General features: G+C 57.1%; 6 protein-coding genes across 6 annotated transcripts; 2 read left to right on the top strand and 4 right to left on the bottom strand.

The window, feature by feature from the left end:
* Positions 1-539: 539 nt before the first annotated feature.
* BCV69DRAFT_250733 (hypothetical protein) lies at positions 540-2,052 on the bottom strand (the record flags this gene model as incomplete). The annotated part of the gene is made up of 2 exons (XM_025490394.1): positions 540-1,473; positions 1,556-2,052. 2 exons carry the CDS (start codon positions 2,050-2,052, stop codon positions 540-542), a joined length of 1,431 nt encoding a protein of 476 aa, XP_025346520.1.
* Positions 2,053-3,909: 1,857 nt separating this feature from the next.
* BCV69DRAFT_242677 (Arginase/deacetylase) lies at positions 3,910-4,977 on the top strand (the record flags this gene model as incomplete). The annotated part of the gene is made up of 1 exon (XM_025490043.1): positions 3,910-4,977. A coding segment is annotated over one exon (1,068 nt), but the record flags the coding sequence as incomplete, so codon positions are not given.
* A 159-nt stretch (positions 4,978-5,136) lies between these two features.
* On the bottom strand, positions 5,137-7,285 carry BCV69DRAFT_37157 (MATE efflux family protein). The gene is made up of 2 exons (XM_025495225.1): positions 6,347-7,285; positions 5,137-6,278 (listed from the first exon to the last, which is right to left on the bottom strand). The coding sequence occupies exons 1-2, from the start codon at positions 6,970-6,972 to the stop codon at positions 5,276-5,278; spliced, it is 1,629 nt and encodes a 542-aa protein (XP_025346518.1). The 5' UTR covers positions 6,973-7,285; the 3' UTR covers positions 5,137-5,275.
* Positions 7,286-7,602: 317 nt separating this feature from the next.
* On the bottom strand, positions 7,603-9,038 carry BCV69DRAFT_261442 (alpha/beta-hydrolase; the record flags this gene model as incomplete). Its single annotated transcript, XM_025490698.1, has 2 exons — positions 7,740-9,038; positions 7,603-7,665 (listed from the first exon to the last, which is right to left on the bottom strand). Coding segments are annotated over exons 1-2 (1,308 nt in total), but the record flags the coding sequence as incomplete, so codon positions are not given.
* Positions 9,039-9,746: 708 nt separating this feature from the next.
* BCV69DRAFT_303221 (putative RKI1-D-ribose-5-phosphate ketol-isomerase) lies at positions 9,747-11,044 on the top strand (the record flags this gene model as incomplete). The annotated part of the gene is made up of 4 exons (XM_025494645.1): positions 9,747-9,921; positions 10,037-10,214; positions 10,296-10,565; positions 10,638-11,044. The coding sequence occupies 4 exons, from the start codon at positions 9,747-9,749 to the stop codon at positions 10,864-10,866; spliced, it is 852 nt and encodes a 283-aa protein (XP_025346516.1). The 3' UTR covers positions 10,867-11,044.
* Positions 11,045-11,135: 91 nt separating this feature from the next.
* Positions 11,136-17,075, bottom strand: BCV69DRAFT_313624 (hypothetical protein; the record flags this gene model as incomplete). Its single annotated transcript, XM_025495048.1, has 1 exon — positions 11,136-17,075. One exon carries the CDS (start codon positions 17,073-17,075, stop codon positions 11,136-11,138), a length of 5,940 nt encoding a protein of 1,979 aa, XP_025346515.1.
* Positions 17,076-17,112: the final 37 nt, after the last annotated feature.

The following is a 17,112-nucleotide window of genomic DNA, read 5'->3' as shown; positions in this document are numbered from 1 at the left end:
CATTGACTCCCTCGCGTGGCGTCCCTGCGAGGTACGAAGTGGAGTACAACTGGGCGCACTGGCGGTGATGGTCAGACGGGGCCGTACCACAACACATAATAGGCTAGCACAGACACAGTCAGGCGACATCAACAATGGTATGGTTCGATGCATGGTCAGGTTCTCTAGGTAACGTCTCGGTCGGTATGGAGCTACGGACTTTACAACCGCGAAGATGTTGCACGCACCAACCTCATTGCCTCACAGCACCCTGCTCTGCCGTCTGATAGCTTCCCTTCTCCTCAGCCGACATGTCGTGCGCATACGAGGTCGTACCCGTCGCCACCCCTACAGAGTTTCCAAGGCCCTCCTGATCCCTCAGGGCCTCGATGAGGGACTCTGGACCGCGGAAGTGCTTCTTGCCGTGGACGTACCAGAAGAGCATGGCGATGAGGAGGAGGGCGCCGACGATGAGCACCGAATAGCTGGAGAGGGTGAGGAGAAGGCAGGAAGTAACGAGTGAGTGAGGTGATCAGCATCCGCCACCATGCTGCCATGACTCACTTCATGTTTTGAGCGGTGACTGGATATGTAGGGGGCAAGATGAGAAAGACTGTCAAGCAGACGGACCAAACGCTGGCAATGAGGTTGCAAATGGGTCCCAAGATGGGCCCCAATCGAAACGCCGAGTCTTTGTCCAAACCGAGCTTTCTGCCTCTGACAAGCATCAAGAAGGAGGGCAGGCCATACGAGAGGTACAATGCTTCTGCAGGCATCGTGATGAAGGCGGTGAAGGCATTTGAGCTGCCCACATTCACCCACAGCAGCGGGATCTGCACTGCAATGACAGCCAGGACCGCACGTACGGGCACGTCCAGCTTGGTGTTGATTACCGAAAAGAAGCGGGCGCCGGGGAAGGCGTCTGATCGTGCGAATGCGTAGATGGATCGGGAAGTGGAAATGTTGATGTCTGCCGTGCACTGCAGCCAGAGAATGGTGAGTGGTGAGATGAGAAAACAGGTGCCTACGATGCTGCCTGTGGAGTTGTAGACGATGTCCAGGATAGGGAAGCCCGAGGGTGAGAGCGCAAGATCACTGAGATCAGTGGTGATCGTGAAGACGATGGCGAAGATGATAGCCAGCGCAAGGATATTGTTGGCTAGGAAAGCCAGAACCATTGCCCTCGGCGTGTCTCTTGCAGGTGTCTCCAGCTCTTCGGACATGTGCGCAACACTGTCAAAAGCAATGACTGCGAAGGCCGCCGTCGCCAGGCCAGAAAGAAAGGGGATGACGTCGTTGGTCCAACCCGTGGCATTGTTGAAGGAGGTAAGTGCAAAGTCGGCAGAATTGTAGTTGCCACTGCCCTCTACCAAGAGAGTGATCATGAGGGCTAGAGCAAGTGGGACAAAGACGCAGAAACAGGCCAGATTGGTCTTGTCCAGCATACGGGCTCCCAGGATACCATAGATGGCGGTAATGATGGCGACGAGGACACTATAACAGAGGCAAATGGGATGCAATCAGTTTGGCGGCTCCCATTCCCGCTTTCATGCTCGTCTGTTGCGCTATTACTCACCCCATGATGGAAATGTGCCAAGGCAAGATGGTGTAGTCTGGATGGCTCAACTGCGCCATGGACAAAATCGCCCTAGCTGCGATGGCTTCACCTCCCAAGCCCAACAAACCCATTCCAAAGACAGCCAACCAACCATTTGTATACGAGAGGCAAGGCGCCCATGCCGGCGGGGAGAGCATGTAGACCCAGTCCACTTGCGCTCCCGCTGTAGCCCAGATTCCAGCGCACTCGGCGAGGGAGAGGACAGTGAATGCGCCCATGACGACGACCAGGACATAGCCCCAGAGCATGGCGACGATCCCTCCACCCACGAGGGCAGGAGCGAGGGACTGGACGTAGGCGAGCCAAGTCGAAGTCGTCACCACACCTAGAGCGGTGACCGACCAGAAGCCCAGCTTGGGTTGCAATCGAGCTGGACCGAGGTACTCATCCAGGGAGACCTTTTGAGCTGAAGTCTGGCCGTACTTGTGGGCATTGTGCGGGGTGTGAGAGGTCATCGTGGCGACGCGGACAAAAGTAAAGGTGTAAAGGCAAGTACGTCGAAGATGTGGACAGGAAGGAAGAGAAGGTACAAAGTTGCGTGACCAGATTTTGCTCAACAGAAGGCAAAGGGATACTAGGTCCCAAGCGAGGGTGTGAGGTGAAGACAAGAAGGCAGCAGAAGCAGTAGCGGCAAGACAGAAGGTCGCCAGGTGCTAGCACCTCTAAGCTCGAGGCTACCAGGAAGAGAGTGTACTGACAGTGGGAGCAAAATTTCTCCGCTCTCTCCTTCCTTACCAGTCCTTCTATTCATGGCGCTGCTTATCGTCTGTGCTGCAGCCGCGGCTTGGAGGCCGTATGTCAAATTGGGAAGCCGAGGTCGTCGATCACCTCGCCTCACCAAGCCTTTGACGGTCCATCTACGGCTTGAGTGCCCTCCTTCCTAGTGTCGCCTGCTTCTTCTTCTTCTTCCTCTTCTTCTTGATCCGTCTGCTGCTGCCTCTCCTGCCTTGGTCCTGAGCTGCCTTGAGAATTGCCGCCCCGTCTTGAGCCTCACCGTTCGTTTGAAACCCCGCTCGCCCGCCCTGCAGAATCTCGGTCCATAGCCTTATCTCTAATCTGCCCCGTGGGCCCGTGCGCTCTCAGGGCGGCAATCCCGGGAGTGGCTGCTTGCAGTGAAAGGGTCCCTCAGGGCGACGTGAAAATAGACACAGCATCGTCCTGGTGAAGATAGGCGGAGAGGTGACCCCGCTTCTGCTGACAAGTGTCGTACCACCCTGAGCAAGGAAGAGTCTGCATGCTCACCGTAAGACGATGGTCGGCGTCACAATGAGGCGAGTCAGCCAGGTGCTCCCTACCTGGTAGCTCCCAGGTGAGTTGGCGGACTGCTAAAAGTTAGCGATAAGAAAGGTGGAGGACATGAAGCGAGACCCATCGCGGAGTCCGAGGTGAAGCGATGCGGGGAAGAAGCAGCAGAATGGGGTTTAGCGGCGCTGCGTTAGGCTGGGAAGGTAGGATGTCGTGTGTGGGTGACCTTGGCGGTGCGTTTCACAACGTGGCCCTTGGGGAGGAGCAGCAGGAGCAGTAGACGACGAGGTCAAGGGTGACTCTGTCAGCATCAAAGTCAGCAGCATCATCTCTCACATCTCCCTCGATCGTCACTCGTCCCGCCCACGTTGAGCCGCGGCACTCTTCGGTCTACCAGGAGCAGAGAGAGCCACTGCCTGCGTCGTTTTCCGCCGGCTGACGACGAGGGAGGGGGGTGACCAGGTACATGCAGCAAGGAGGTCATCAGCCTTCCATCGATCGCGGACAGCCGAGAGAAGCCGATGCCTGAGGCCAAGCACTCCACCCGAAGGTAGGCCCAGCGCTCTCCTCACCTCGCCCACATGTACAAGAAGAAATGGAGGACCCTGGGGGAAGCTAGGCCCTTGACGTCGCGTCGCCTCTACTCGTTTCCTTCGCTCCCTTTCCCATCTTCCTTACCTTCTTCCACCTCCTCTTCTCAGCATCAAGCTTACCTTGGCTCTGTACCTCTTCTTTCACTTGCTGATTCCTTTGGTTAAGTTGAACTTGCTGCCAACACGCCCACCATGCTCTCCGCTCCTTTCCGCGGCCTCGCCGGCCTTACCGCCCTCCTCTCTCTGCCCCTCGTGGTAGCCGTCCTCTTCGGCCCTGCCTCGGCCGCTGCTGCCAGCGTCCAGTCTCCCTATTACACCGAGGATGAGCATGGACACCTGCACGACCACACCGGCTGCAACCACCATCGCTACCGTCCCGATGATGACTGGAACCCTTACCCACTCACAGAGCCAGAGCCGCTGGACTACGCGCGCATCCTCGCCGCTGCAGAGAAGAAGCCTACTTCTCCCCCCGATGAGGTCACTGCCGATTCGGTCTTCTCGGGTTTGACCACTTTCGCCCATCTCCCTTATGCTGCGTGCTTCTCGCCTCAGACTCACCTCTTCCCCGAGGAAGGAGAAGTGGTCAATGGCTCCCACTTTGACATTGCCATTGTCGGCATGGGCTTCGACACCGGAACAAGCTATCGACCTGGAGCCCGTTTTGGCCCTGGAGGAATCCGTACTGGCTCTAAGCGACTGAACCTCTACGGTAGCTACAATGTGCCCATGGCCATTGACCCTTTCAAGAACTGGGCCAAGATTGTCGACTGCGGTGATGTCCCTGTCACTTCCTACAATAACGAAAAGGCCATTTCTCAGATGAGCAGTGGACACAAGTTCCTCATGTCCCGCGATGTGACATACAAGGGCAAAGAGCACAAGAAGGACAGCACTGCCCCTGCTGCCCGTGGACGCTTCAGCAAGGACGGCAAGCCCAGGCCTCGAGTCATGACTCTGGGTGGTGACCACACCATCACCCTGCCGCTCATCAGGAGCATTCACGAGTCCTACGGTCCCGTCTCTGTGCTGCACTTTGACGCCCACTTGGACACCTGGAAGCCCACCGTCTTCGGAGGCTCTCCCGGTCTGATCAACCACGGAACCTACTTCCACCACGCCTTCCAGGAGGGTCTTATCACCAACACTTCTGCCCACGCTGGTATCCGTACCACCCTCAGCTCTCTAGCCGACTACGAGCACGACAAGGAGTGTGGTTTCAAGCTGCACGAGGCGAGAATCATCGATGAGATTGGTGTACAGGGAATCATCGACTCGATCAAGGCACGCGTTGGAAAGGGACCTGTGTACCTCTCCATCGACATTGACACCCTCGACATTTCCGTCGCTCCTGCTACTGGTACGCCCGAGTCGGGCGGATGGTCCTCGCGCGAGCTCCGAGCTATTCTTCGTGGACTGGAGGGACTGAACATTGTCGGTGCCGACTTGGTCGAGGTTGCCCCCGCATACGACACCCAGGCAGAAATCACCCAGATTGCCGCGGCGGACATTGTCTTCGAGGTGCTCAGCTTGATGGTCAAGGCTGGTCCTCTGCTGGAGTAAAGAGAAAGAAGGCGCAGGAACTGCAGCAATGATACAATGAAAGGACGAACAAAAGCTGGTGGAAATATGCCGTGGAAAAAGCCAGGAAAATGGCAAAAAGGCTGATCTGTCGTCGAACTCCTCGCAAGAGGTCGGTGCGGTGGACAGAAGGGCGAAAATTGCAAAGCAATCTGAACAGTATCTCAATCAATTTTTGAAGGTCCATGTGATTTGTCAGGGTCATTGTCTGAATGGTGATCGTGAATGTAGTCTGTGATTGCGTCTTTCTCGGCACAGTCTAAGCAGCTCTCCTCGCGACCTCTGCAGCCTCGTCCCCGTTCGAATCCTCCTGGCCCTGTCCTCTTCCGGTCTGACTCCTCTCATCAGCATGCTGCACCTGCTTCTTCCAGTTTGTCCTCCAGACCACTACCCACTCTGCCAATCCCACCAATGTAAGTCCCAGCCACTGAGCAGCCCAAAGGCCAGGCAACCCCACCTGGGGCTTTCCCTTTGCGAGGTAGACTCCCAGTGGGAGGGAAATGATGTAGAATGCAACGATATTCGCCGCTGCTCCTACTTCATGGCGTCCGATCCCCCTCAATACTCCACCCTGCGATTGAGCCCAGCCATCCGACACTTGGAAAGCGGCGACGAGGGGCATGACACGGGCGATCATCTTGACTACCGCTGTAGAGTCTGTAAAGAGCTTACCGAAGGACTTGCGAGCAATGAAGAGGGGTACGCCGATTGCCAGACCTTGTACGGTGGAGACGAGGAAGGCAGTGTGTGCTGAAATGGGCAGCTTGGCTACCGAGAGTGGGTTGAGATCGCCTGCTAGGCCGAGTAGGTGTCCGATACGGCCTGAAGTAGCGACACCGAGACCGAATGGAAGCGTGTTGATGCACTGATCCATGGTCATGATGACACTCTGTGCCGCTAGCTCCACCTCACCCAGCGAGCCTGCCACGAGGGCCACGATCTCAAATGAGACCCACTCTGACGCAACCATGATCCACCCGCTGACGGCCATCTTGGTGAAGAGGAGTACGCTGCGCAGGTGCAGTGCAGCAGAGGGGTTCCATCCGCCCCATCCAGGACGCGAAGTCTTGCGTCCGAGGAAGAGGATGTGGATGACTAGGAGTAGGGCGGAGGTATAGTACGTGATGGATACGGCCAAGGGGGAGCCTAGTAGACCCATGTCGAGGGTGTGAATGAAGAGCCAATTCAGGCCGAGATTGAGAGGAAAGGCGATGAGGAGCGCCTGCGTAGGCGGTCTGGCATCTCCCTGCACTTGCACGAACCTGACAGCGATGCAAGGGTAGCAGATCAGTATCGTGCTGCTCTGAGGCTCGACGTCTCCTTCACTTACTTCTTCAAACTCTCGAAGAGAATATATCCAGGCGCACCCAAGATGAGCACCCTCAGGAACCTCTGCACTTCAACTGCCACTGCAGGGGGCTGATCCAGCAGCAGCAGTACCGGGTAGATGTTATACCAGAGCACCGCCACGGGTACAAAGATGGTAAAGAGGACGATGAGGCACCTTTGCAGGAGTATTCCCACCTGCTCTCGATTGTGCCGGGCCTGAGAGGCGGAGAGCTTGGGCGAGAGGGACTGGGCGTAGGACACCGAGGCGAGAGAGTCCAGTGCTGTTGTTCCTCCCAGGGCGAGGGTCCAAGCGGTGACCATGGCCAGCATAAAGCCGTGTGCGGCACCACTCAGGGCCGTATCGTCTCTCTTTAGACTCAAAACTGTCACGCTCACTGTCTGGATGGAATTCTGCAGCATGTAGCCCAGCGAGGTGGGGATGGAGTTGAACACCAGTGCACCGGCTTCTGTCAGGATGAGGGACCAAGTGGAGACGGGAGGGGTGGAAAGGTCATTGTCTGCAGCATCGTCGGCGTTGGCATGGCCGTCTCCCCGGTAGTGGCCATTGGAGTAGATGAGCGGCGTGCGTTCTGTGGACTGCTGCTGCTGCCGCTGCTGCGAGGTCATGGTGTGCGTCTAGCGAGCTCAAGCGCAGAGAGGAGGAGAGTGCGATTGTGAAAAGGTCGTACGAGTCTGAGGTCAGAACATCGACCCTGATTGCTTCCCTTGTCCTTGTGATGCCTCCTTCCTCTCGCCGTCGTCTGCCTCGGATCTACTCCCGTCCTTGTTGCACGCCATCCTCGAATCTGCTATCTCTACTCTTACCAGCGCCTATCTCTCTGCCCCGCCTGAGCTGAGTTTGCTGACACTGCAGCGCCTCGCATGCGACGCTGCTAATCTCGACCTGCGCCTCGCCTGCGTTCCGCCTCGCTTAGACAAGTCGTCGTCGCTCGATCAGAAGAAGTGGAAATCCACACGCCTCGCCCCGCCCCGCTCTTCGGCCTCCACAACAACGCACGCGGGCCATCACAGAAGAACGATCGATGGACGGCGCTGAGGATGTCGAGGCATTCGTTTTGCGGATGTGACGGCGGTAGGTACAAGGGAAGACAAGGTGACGCTGGATGATGGTAGGGGGAGTAATGTCGCACCACCAGGGTTGATCAGAAGGGTCAGAGTGGTGTTTGAACAAGGCGAGGCAGAAGGTAGTCTCCAGCCCAATTGCTTTTAGGCTTTGCCAATCTTGTTGCCGCTCAGATCTCGACGGCCGAGTAGAGCATCCAGCAGCGCAAGACCAGACTGGGGATCATCGGATGGGATCTGCACGGCCAAGAAGAGAGGGAGGGTCTGTTCAGTGTCTGCCCACAGAGACCCACCCTTTTCAGCCAACTTACCATGTGTCCGCTCTCGGCAACCCTGACAAAGGCCAAGTTGTCCCTCTCGGTGTAGCTTCCTGCCTTTTTGCCCTCTGCATTCAAGAAAGCTCGATTGTGTCCATCATCATGGAAGCCCAGCTGTCCAGCCCAAGTCATGTTCTGCAGGGCCAAGAAAGTCCCATTGGAGATGATGATCGAGTCGTATTGCGCCGTGGCAACAATGGTGCGGTCCAGCTTCTCCACTACATAAGGCAGAATTGACCTGGCTGGATTCAAATTGGAGTTGCCTGCCGGGTAGAGATAGTCGGGAGTGCAAGGGTAAAAGGGCTTGCCAACGGGCGCGTGAATGTACTGGCGTACATCGGTGCGGTTGAGCGGGTTGCTGTCGCCTCCCCTGTTCGGATCACCAAAGTAGGTATTGTCGGCAAAGCCATGCTCGTGGTCTTGCCAGCGAATGTCATAGATGTTGAACTCGGGGTTCACCGCCTGGGCCGCTGAGGTGTATGTGTTCCAGACGTCGCACCTGTCGTCTCTTCCGTATGGCAGCATGTGAGAAGTCTGTGGGAAGCGCACATTCTTGGCGTAGTAGTCAGTGAGGTGACAGGTGTCAGAGGCGTTCTTGATGACGGTAAGATTTGCTGCGGGGATGTGGAGCCACTTGTCGTTGTTGGCCTTGACAAAATCCCAAGTGACCACGGGAGTGGTGGCGGTATAGTCGCCCAGAAGACCGTTGATGAGCAGAATACCCTTGAGACCCCAGGTCTCGACAGATGACAGAATCTGACTGGCGCGGTAAGGGACATATATGCCACCGTAAGATTCTCCGACGAGGTAGAGGAACTGATCATCATCGACGATGACTTCGGGGAACACCTGGAAGAGGTTGTTCAAGAAGTGGTAGAACTCCGAGGAAGCCGCAAAGTCATCAGCCGAGGCGGCCTTGCCCGTGGAGAAGCCTGTAGGGATGGGCTGCTCAACATAGAGGACATTGGCACGCGAGGTCCAGCTGGTAAGCCTGCGCAGTCGTGGTCCTTTGCTCTTGTCCCGTAGCTCGATGGGGCCAGTCTCCTCAAACATGCCGTATGCAAGGGAAGAGCATCCTGGCCCACCACTGAGCCAGATGACCAAGTTCCTGAAGTCGAGTGCCTTTTCATCAGCCAGCCAGAGCCAAAAGAAGAGGGCACGTGTGCCATTCTCATAGTTGCCATATCGCAGCTGCTTGAGATTCTGCTCCGAAAGGTCAAAGTCGGGTGCTACAGGCATCAGACCCGCATAGGAGGGCGGCGCATTGACATTGATGCCTGGGATATGAGGTCCTACGGCATACAATGCTGCTCGAGGGTCGGCGAAGGAGACTCTCTTACCAACACGAGAAGCGCTGACTTCTGCGGGCGTCTTTACCGCAGGAGCTGCTTGAACGATGCACAGGGAGAGAAAGAAGAGGCAGAATAGGCGAAGAGACAGCATCGTGGCTCTTGCTACAGCAACTTCCCAGCTCGGGACGCTTGGGCAGACGTGGGGATGTGGACAAAGGAGTGTATGGTAGTGACAGTGTACGGAGGGGGAGGATAACACGATCATGGTCATACTCTGAACACTCCTCAACTCAGTGCCAGCTTGACGCCTCGGTGATGTCGGGCCGTGGATAAACCTCTGAGATTGGTGCATTACGATCCGCAGTGCCTGAACCATTTAGCCGGCCGCTCAGGGCCCAGATGGCGTACTCTGACCCTGCAGCTCTACTGTACCTGGACCACTAAGAGGAGACCGGACCGGAAGGAAGGTCGAGATTCACGCGCACGTGGCAAAGGGACCCTCTTTCCGCCCGAATCCTTTCCTCCACCACGAGCGATACCAAAGGCAAAGGACACGCACATCCGCAACTTCTTGCTCATTACCATCGCCCAGAGTTACATGCTGCCACGCCTACGCTGCATCACCCCGTCGTATCGCCACCTTGCTTCCACCGCAGTCAAAGCGCCTATTACTTTCAGCTCTCCCATTCCCACCCCTCGCTCTTACAGTATGGCTACCGTTGCCCCACCTCCTCACACCACACCCGCAAGCAATGCTACCCACCAGGATGGAAGACTGCAGCTCAAGCCACTAGAGGGAGTAGAGGCCGCTAAGAGGGCCGCCGCATACGCCTCTGTGGACAATCACATCAAGCCAGAGCACAAGATCATTGGCATTGGCAGTGGTGAGTAGTGCTGGGCTGCGGGTGTCGGCGCCAACATTGCAGCAGATCGGCTTACTGATGAGATACCCTCTTCCCAACCCCTCTCTCTACCTCACCTCCTTCTATTATCTCACAGGATCCACTGTACCTTACGTTGTAGAGCGCATCGTGCAGCAGGGTCCCAAGGTCAACCTCCACAGGTGGTTCATCCCCACGGGATTCCAAAGCAAAGAGCTCATCGTAAAGGCAGGATTGCCATTGGGCGACGTCGACTCTTTCCCCGTCATTGACGTTACCATTGATGGCGCCGACGAGTGAGTCGGCAAGTGGGGCTCTGACATCATCCTTTACTTCCCTCTGACCTCGCCCATATTTTCTACCTTTCCCACTGCTAGGGTCGACTCTTCGCTCAACTGCATCAAAGGCGGTGGTGCCTGCCAGCTGCGCGAAAAGGTCCTGGCAGAGTCCGCCTCGACTTTCATCGTCATTGCCGACTACCGCAAGAATTCGACTATCCTGGGAGAAAAGTGGAGCCAGGGTGTACCCATCGAGGTGGCTCAATTCGCCTATGCTAGCGTCATGAGGAGATTGGAGCAGATGGGAGGAAAGCCGGCATTGAGGATGGGAGGGGGAGCAAAGGCCGGACCTTGTGTGACCGACAACTCGTGAGTGTGCACTTTTGCTCTAACGAGTAGAACAAAGATTCTGCTCACACTGTTTCACTCCTCTGTTCTCAGGAACTTCGTCATCGACTCTCCCTTTCCCGAGTCCCTAATGAAGAAGCCTGCCGAGCTCTCAGACAGGATCAAGCTCATGACTGGCGTAGTAGAGGTGGGACTCTTCTGCAACATGGCAAAGGCCGCCTACTTTGGTAACCAGGACGGTACCATCACCTCAAAGTATGCTGGGGGAGAGGTCAAGGAGGGAGAGCAGTTTGATGTGGGAAGGAGTCCTATGGTAGCGTGAATAGAGCAGCACCAGGAGGGGAGGGAATAGAATGACGTCTTGCAGCCCGCGACTCGCTAGATCATACTCGCGCAGAGGACAAAGCATTCGTACACAAAAGGGTCATTGTCGTCGCACTACACAATAGATCATTATCGCAGAACAGCTGGCAAAAGACAGCGGCATCGAAAGACTGAAGCATTGCATAGGAATAAGCTATGAACATTGTGCCACCACCCAGCCATCGTCTGCGTGACTGTCTCACGCTTCTCACCTCCGCCTACTTGCCTTCAAGTACCCCTGTAAGGCGTCTCACCAGCCTCCTTGATCCTCGTCTCCCTCGGCACATCCTCTCTGGCCAACCGCTCGATCTCGTACCCGATGCATCGTACCCACAAGTCCCTCTCCAGCTTGCTCCGTGCACGCAGTACAATGTCGTTGTGCGTCCCATCATCGAGCCTCGGCACTGCATTTTGCCGCGAGAAGGGTCCACTACCACCGACTCCAGAGGTACTGTCCACGGTGGATTGCTCGGACATTGTGCTCACCCGTCTTGCATCCCGCGTGGCCGCCGAGTGCAAGACGCCATGAGCAGCTGCAGGGCCTGCACTCGTGCCGGCGGGCGCCTTACCCCTCATGCCAGCCGATGTGCTCTTGTCGACATTTTGTCCCTCGTGGGCAGGAGGGGCATTCACCCGCTGCGGCCTGTAGCGGATGACAAATGTGCAGTCCTCGTCCTCGTCCGTGCTCAGCAGACCGTCTGCGTAGATCCTCGGCAACTTGTGCCTGCCCTGCTCACCTCCAGTGTTCGCAGCGCCGCCAGAGGCAAAGTTGCCCATCGAGCCAGCGCCTTCACTGCGCGTGTGAGCAAGCATATCATCGGCCAGTCGACCACTCCAGAGGTAGGCATCCCGCAGATGGATGACCGTATCGGTGCGCTTGTGAAAGATGCCCGCATTCTGTCTCGATCGCGCCGTGCGCGTTGAGACCAGGAGCTTGTAGCGCAGCAGTCTTCCGGCGATGAGGATGTAATACCGCGATTGGTAGGGGGCGAATGCGCGGGGCTTGGTGAAGAGCTGACCACAACGGATGATGCCCCGACAGCCAAGGACCGCACACCAATTCCAAATGGTGCCGAGAAGGCCAGTGTTGATGTTGCCGTCGGTGATGGAGTGCATGATGCGGTCGAGGGAGTGACCTTCGTTCATCCTCTTCCGAATCAAGTTGCGATCGTACCCGCTCGCCTCCATCAGCTCGAGGGCGTCTACCTTCTCTCTTCGCTTCCAGTAGACGGACAGATCGTGGACGCGAGCCACCCATTCCTTGGCGACTGACTTGGAGTAGGCTTCGAAGCGGGTCATCCGACCGTTGGACATGACCACTTCGAATTGGCGTCCTCGGCGCTGAGCGTTGCGGTCAGCGGCTCGATTCAGACCCTCCTCACCTCCGATGTCTATCTCCTCCAGATCTTCACCTTCTTCATTCGGTACGTGCTCCTCGGGTATCGCCGTCGGCATGGGCATCTTGATCGGCTTCTCAATGTCTGGCTTCTTGACTTCGACTTCGTCTTCGTTGCGTCCCAGATATCGGATAAGCATGATGTCCTTGAGGTCAATGTAGCCATCAGACTGCGAAATTTGGTTCAGCTGGCGTCGCTTCTCAAAGGCTCTGAAGGCATCGACTTGGTCTTGCAGCGCCTCTGGAGTGTCAGCAATCGTGTCGATGTCTTCGAGGATCTTGTGCTTCGGGACAGTCATCGACTCGCTTCTCGTGTTGGCCCGTCGTCCCTGCTGACTCGCGCTCCTGGATAGACTGTCCATAGCCGTGCTGACTCGGGATGGAGGCACGGGCAGCGTATCGTCCTCTCCTAAATTCGCAGCGTCGTTGCCGAAGGCAAGATGTCGCTCGGGGCCGTACGCTCGACTCGGTCGACTGACAAAGCAGTGCGATGAATGCGTCGTGAGGTACATCCTCGTCAGCGTGCCCGAGACTGGCTTGACTCGCCAGACATAGCCCTCGATACTCGGGGGCTCAACGAGCTTCTCGCCATTCGGCAGAAGAACGGCAGACGGATAGTGATCTGCAGCCCTGAACTCGAGGATGGCAGGCTTCCTGGCTTCTTTGAGGATCGAACCACAGATCACCGACCAGAAGCGAGCATTGCCATCTAGCGTCTCGTCATTGATTATCCAGTCCAGACTGGATCCTCTTCGCCAGGCCAATTCGAACTTCAGACCCCGCTCGAGCGCCGTGCGAAGTGGCTGCTCCCATTCATGCTGTTGGTGCATGATATTGAGGATTTGAGAGATGATGCGATGTCGACTCATCATCATGAAGCCTTCACCGCCGCCGTTGAGTCGGCGCGCTCGTGCCTGATCTCCCTCGATGGGCGGACGCAAAGCGAGAGCTTTACTGCCATTGAGGAGAACTTCATCATCTTGGTCAGGATCGACGCAAGGCATCTCGTCAGGAATGGGGAACTTGATCTTGAAGTCAAGCATGGGCAAATGGACCTCGAGGGCCTCCGGGATCGTACCTCCCACCTCTCTCCAGATGTCCCAGATCCAGTCAGCACTGACCGACAAAGATCGAGCATCAAAGAGGAGGATGTTCGTACCAGACTTCCGCAGATTTAATACCTTGTACTGCCCGCCACCCGAAACGTGCGTGGCGGCGATGCTCTGCGCATAGGTAAGGCAGAAGAGGCGGTCTGATTGCGAAAACACCGAGAGGTGCGTTGACCCCTTGATGAGAGGAACGACAAAGGCGAGGTGCAGTCGAGTCTTATGACCCAGCAGCTTACTGGCCGTGGTGGGGTCGGACCATAGCTCGAGACGCCTGGGACGAAGGACGACTACATACTGTCGCCAGATGCCAGGGTGGACAACGAGGCCGCGAATTGACATTTCGTCTACGTCTTGTGGAACCGTCTCGGAGGGCGTCCAATCGTTCCTGACGAGCATTCGATCTCGCCGCAGGATAGAGCGACGAGTGATGAACTCCTCCTCTGACGCAACAGAAGCGTCTTCGCCCATCTCCGACGCAGGAGAGGTGCGAGAAGTGGAGTGAGAACGAGACAAGACGACCTCAGCCGGCACGGGCAATCCGTCACCAGACGGACTCAGTGTTCCGGCCGGTGGTGTCAGGCCACCGTTTTTCTTCCCAGCCGAAGCAGAGGGCAGCAAAGACGCCGAGAGACTGCGTCCAATCATCAAAGGTCTATTGATGCCGTCTCCCTTGTCAAACTTGACCGTCTTCTTGCGAGCGGGCGTCTTCTTCTTCTCAGACCCGTTACGAGCGACACCGTTCCGCTGCTCAGGTATGTCATGGATGACGACGCTGTTGTTCGACGCCTTGTTTTTGAGGAGTGGCGTCTCACTAGTGGTCAGAGAGTTCATCCGATCGACCGTTCCGCCTTCTCCGAGGTAGCGAGGCGAGGCAGAAGGTGGAGAGCTCAAATTAGAGAGCTTGCCTGGGCTGGCGATGTGAGGCAGCTCAGTGACTTTGGCCAGAGGAGTCGTCGGTCTTGCAGCGACCATGTGGTCACTGGCAGCATCTGAGGTGACATTGTGCGGAGACAGTCCCCCATTAGAGGCCCTGCGCAGGAGCTCGTGTACAGCCTCTGGAAACTTCTCATCGGCAGCTAGAGGAGGCTCAGGGTGTGTGAGCACCTCGCTGAGAGTGAGGCGTCGAAGCGGTGGTTCTTCCGCTCCATCGTCTCCCGTAGTCTGCTCAACTTGCTCCTCCTCCCCTGTTCGTCGCTTCTCCGCTTCCCTCTCCTCCGTCTGACGCGCCTCTGCGGCCTGCTTGTCCAGCAATGCTTTCTGACTCGCAAAATAATCCCTCCCTTTCGCTTCCCTTCTTCTTTCTGGACTCGGATTCCTCGCCGAGGCCGCACCCGGAGTGGCCAGGGGTGTGTAGAAGATGGATCTGCCGCTCTGCGATGACTTTGACGTGTCTGATCTGAACATCGGTGGGGCCCGCCAGCTCGAGACAGGCGATCCTTTTGAGGTATCGGGATCTTTTAGCTTGCCTGCATTATCTCCTTCTTGGCCGGGGTGGGTTGTACCATTCTGCTGACCGGAAGCAGCAGCTACAGTAGCAGCTTTTGAATGTGGCTGCGAAGGTGGTCCCGAGCGACGTTGCGCCGTCGACATAAGCGAGACAATGTCCGCCCACCCGGTCCTGGCTTCGATCTGCGCATCGGTACCCTCGAGTGCCTCGGGAGCCATGGAGGCTATTGAGGGCTTGCTGCCTAGACGAGGCCTGTTTGTAGGCAACTTGGCATTGCCATTAATCGGCGAGCGAGCCTCTACAGGCGACGCGACAATTTGTCCTTCGCCATTCGGTAGGAGAGATGTCTGAACTGGGAGGACGGGACGCGAGGACCTACCCACTCTGTCCGTCTCTCGTCTCTCTTCTTGTGCCCCCTCGGCGTCCCGAGCAAATGCCGTGAGCACGGCAGCAGGACTGAGAGACATTTGCTTGCCAGAAGTACTGCCCGAGGAGCTCTTCTGCTTATCTCGCCTGCTTGACCGTTCCGGCGGCGGCTCCGGCTCCTCAGGGATCACCTCGTCTCGACTCGCATCGGCAGCGACGCTGGCGCGCCTCTCATTCTCGCCCCTGGCGGATTCTAGAACTTCCCAGAATCTAGCTCCAATGTGGTAGCTTTGCCCAACCCACTTGGTGCCCCCCGCGCTGGTCCCCACCTTGCCAGGCGCAACGCCCGCTTTCCAGTGACGAGTGTGACTTTCGCCATCTGCGCTCGCGTGGTGATGGCGATGTCGCGAGGAAGGGGTCTCATGCTTGTGAAGAGCAGGCTTGAAGGCCCTCATGATTCTAGCTCGAAATCCGCCCGAGGCGCCGAAGGCACCCTCGGTGAGCCGGGTACCGACGGAGTCGAGGGTATTGGAAGAGAACATGCTAAGACGAGATTGACGAGAGACGTCTCGACCATGTCTTTGTCTACTACGAGTCTGAGCTCGCGAGTGAACCCGAGTGCTGGGACCCGAAGCGAGGTTTGAAGCCTGCCGAGTACGCTCCAGCTCGGCAGTGTCAAAGTGGGTACTGGGTGCCGGGCGAGGCGTGCGCGACTGCTTCGTTTCGGGAGACCCGAAGACTGACCCCTTGGTGGGCTGGTTCGTACCTGGTGATCTCTGGGTCTGCTGCCGACCCCTATTCCTGGCAGGCGTAGAGTCAGCACCCGTTCTGGAAGGCGCTGCCCCGCCTTCTTCATCCTCGTCGGTTGACCAATCAATAGCGTCGTGACCTGATACAGCTGTCCCCGCGCTAGTGAGTTCGCCAGAAGTAGCAGATCGCTGTTGAGCCGTGTCATAGGACCCCGACAGAGTCTTTGAGGTGTCGTAGGTGTTGATACTGAGGGCAGGCGGGTACCCTCCTCTAACTCCCGTCGAGCCCCCTTCTGATCCACCCCTCCTCATGTCCTCAGCATAATCTCGAACGTTGAAAGAGAGCTGGCGTGGTTTAGAACGCGGTGAGGTTTGATCACCTAGAGCCTCTCTCCTACCTTCCAGCCGGCCCATGGCGGACAAGTCCCTCCGAAGTGGAACAGTCTTCCCACCCTCTGAACCCGTCCTGCGTATCCCATTCATGAGAATTGGATCCATCGCTGTGGGAGTCGGAGCAAATGCAGGAAAGGAAGACTGAGCCGAAGCAAAGGACGTGGTGCTCGCCTGTGATGCATGTCGCCTGAGACCCTTGATCTTGGGCAGTGGGCTGAGAGACGCCCCCGCCCCGAATGCTGACGAGAAGGATCTGGCCTTGCGAGGGACTTTTACACCCCCAAGCGCAGCAGCATCAAGAGGCGGTGGTCGAGCTTTGCCCCTGGGTACTTCAACCTCGCTCTCACTGTCTTCTGGCGGAGGCTTGACCCAGACGAAGCCCTTCCTACCAGCAATGGCGAATCCGATTGGCTCCTTGACCTCTGCGTCCTCCTTGATAGCCCGGGCGACCTCTGCCGCCTGGCTACTGGGCACGGGTGAAGGTCCAAGGTAGATTCTCTGGAAGGGCTGCGAAGCGTGTGGGTCGTTGTGTGAGCGTAGGGGTGTGTGGGTAGCATAGGCAGGATCGTCTTTGCGAGGCGGCGAGGAGCGAACGAAGTTGCGATGGTCGTTGTTGTGTGTGTAGCTCGTCGATGCGAAGGCGGCTGAACTGGGATTCTGCTGCCAGCTCGGACCAGCAGTCGATGATGATGATGAATGGTTGGCCATGGTGGTGGAGGACAGGCTCGGCCCACAGACGCTACCA

The sequence above is a fragment of the Pseudomicrostroma glucosiphilum genome, assembly GCF_003144135.1.
Source record: "Pseudomicrostroma glucosiphilum strain MCA 4718 unplaced genomic scaffold BCV69scaffold_11, whole genome shotgun sequence".
In the NCBI taxonomy this organism is placed as follows: domain Eukaryota; kingdom Fungi; phylum Basidiomycota; class Exobasidiomycetes; order Microstromatales; family Microstromataceae; genus Microstroma; species Microstroma glucosiphilum.
Note: the sequence above shows the minus strand (reverse complement) of the source record. Positions and strands in the feature narration are given on the sequence as shown.

What these genes read in the sequence shown, in the direction of transcription:
- BCV69DRAFT_37157 (XM_025495225.1), bottom strand. Translation starts at nt 6,972, where the DNA reads ATGACCTCGCAGCAGCGGCAGCAGCAGCAGTCCACAGAACGCACGCCG. An exon ending in CTCTTCGAGAGTTTGAAGAA is followed by an intron (nt 6,279 to 6,346) that starts GTAAGTGAAGGA and finishes CATCGCTGTCAG; the next exon opens with GTTCGTGCAAGTGCAGGGAG.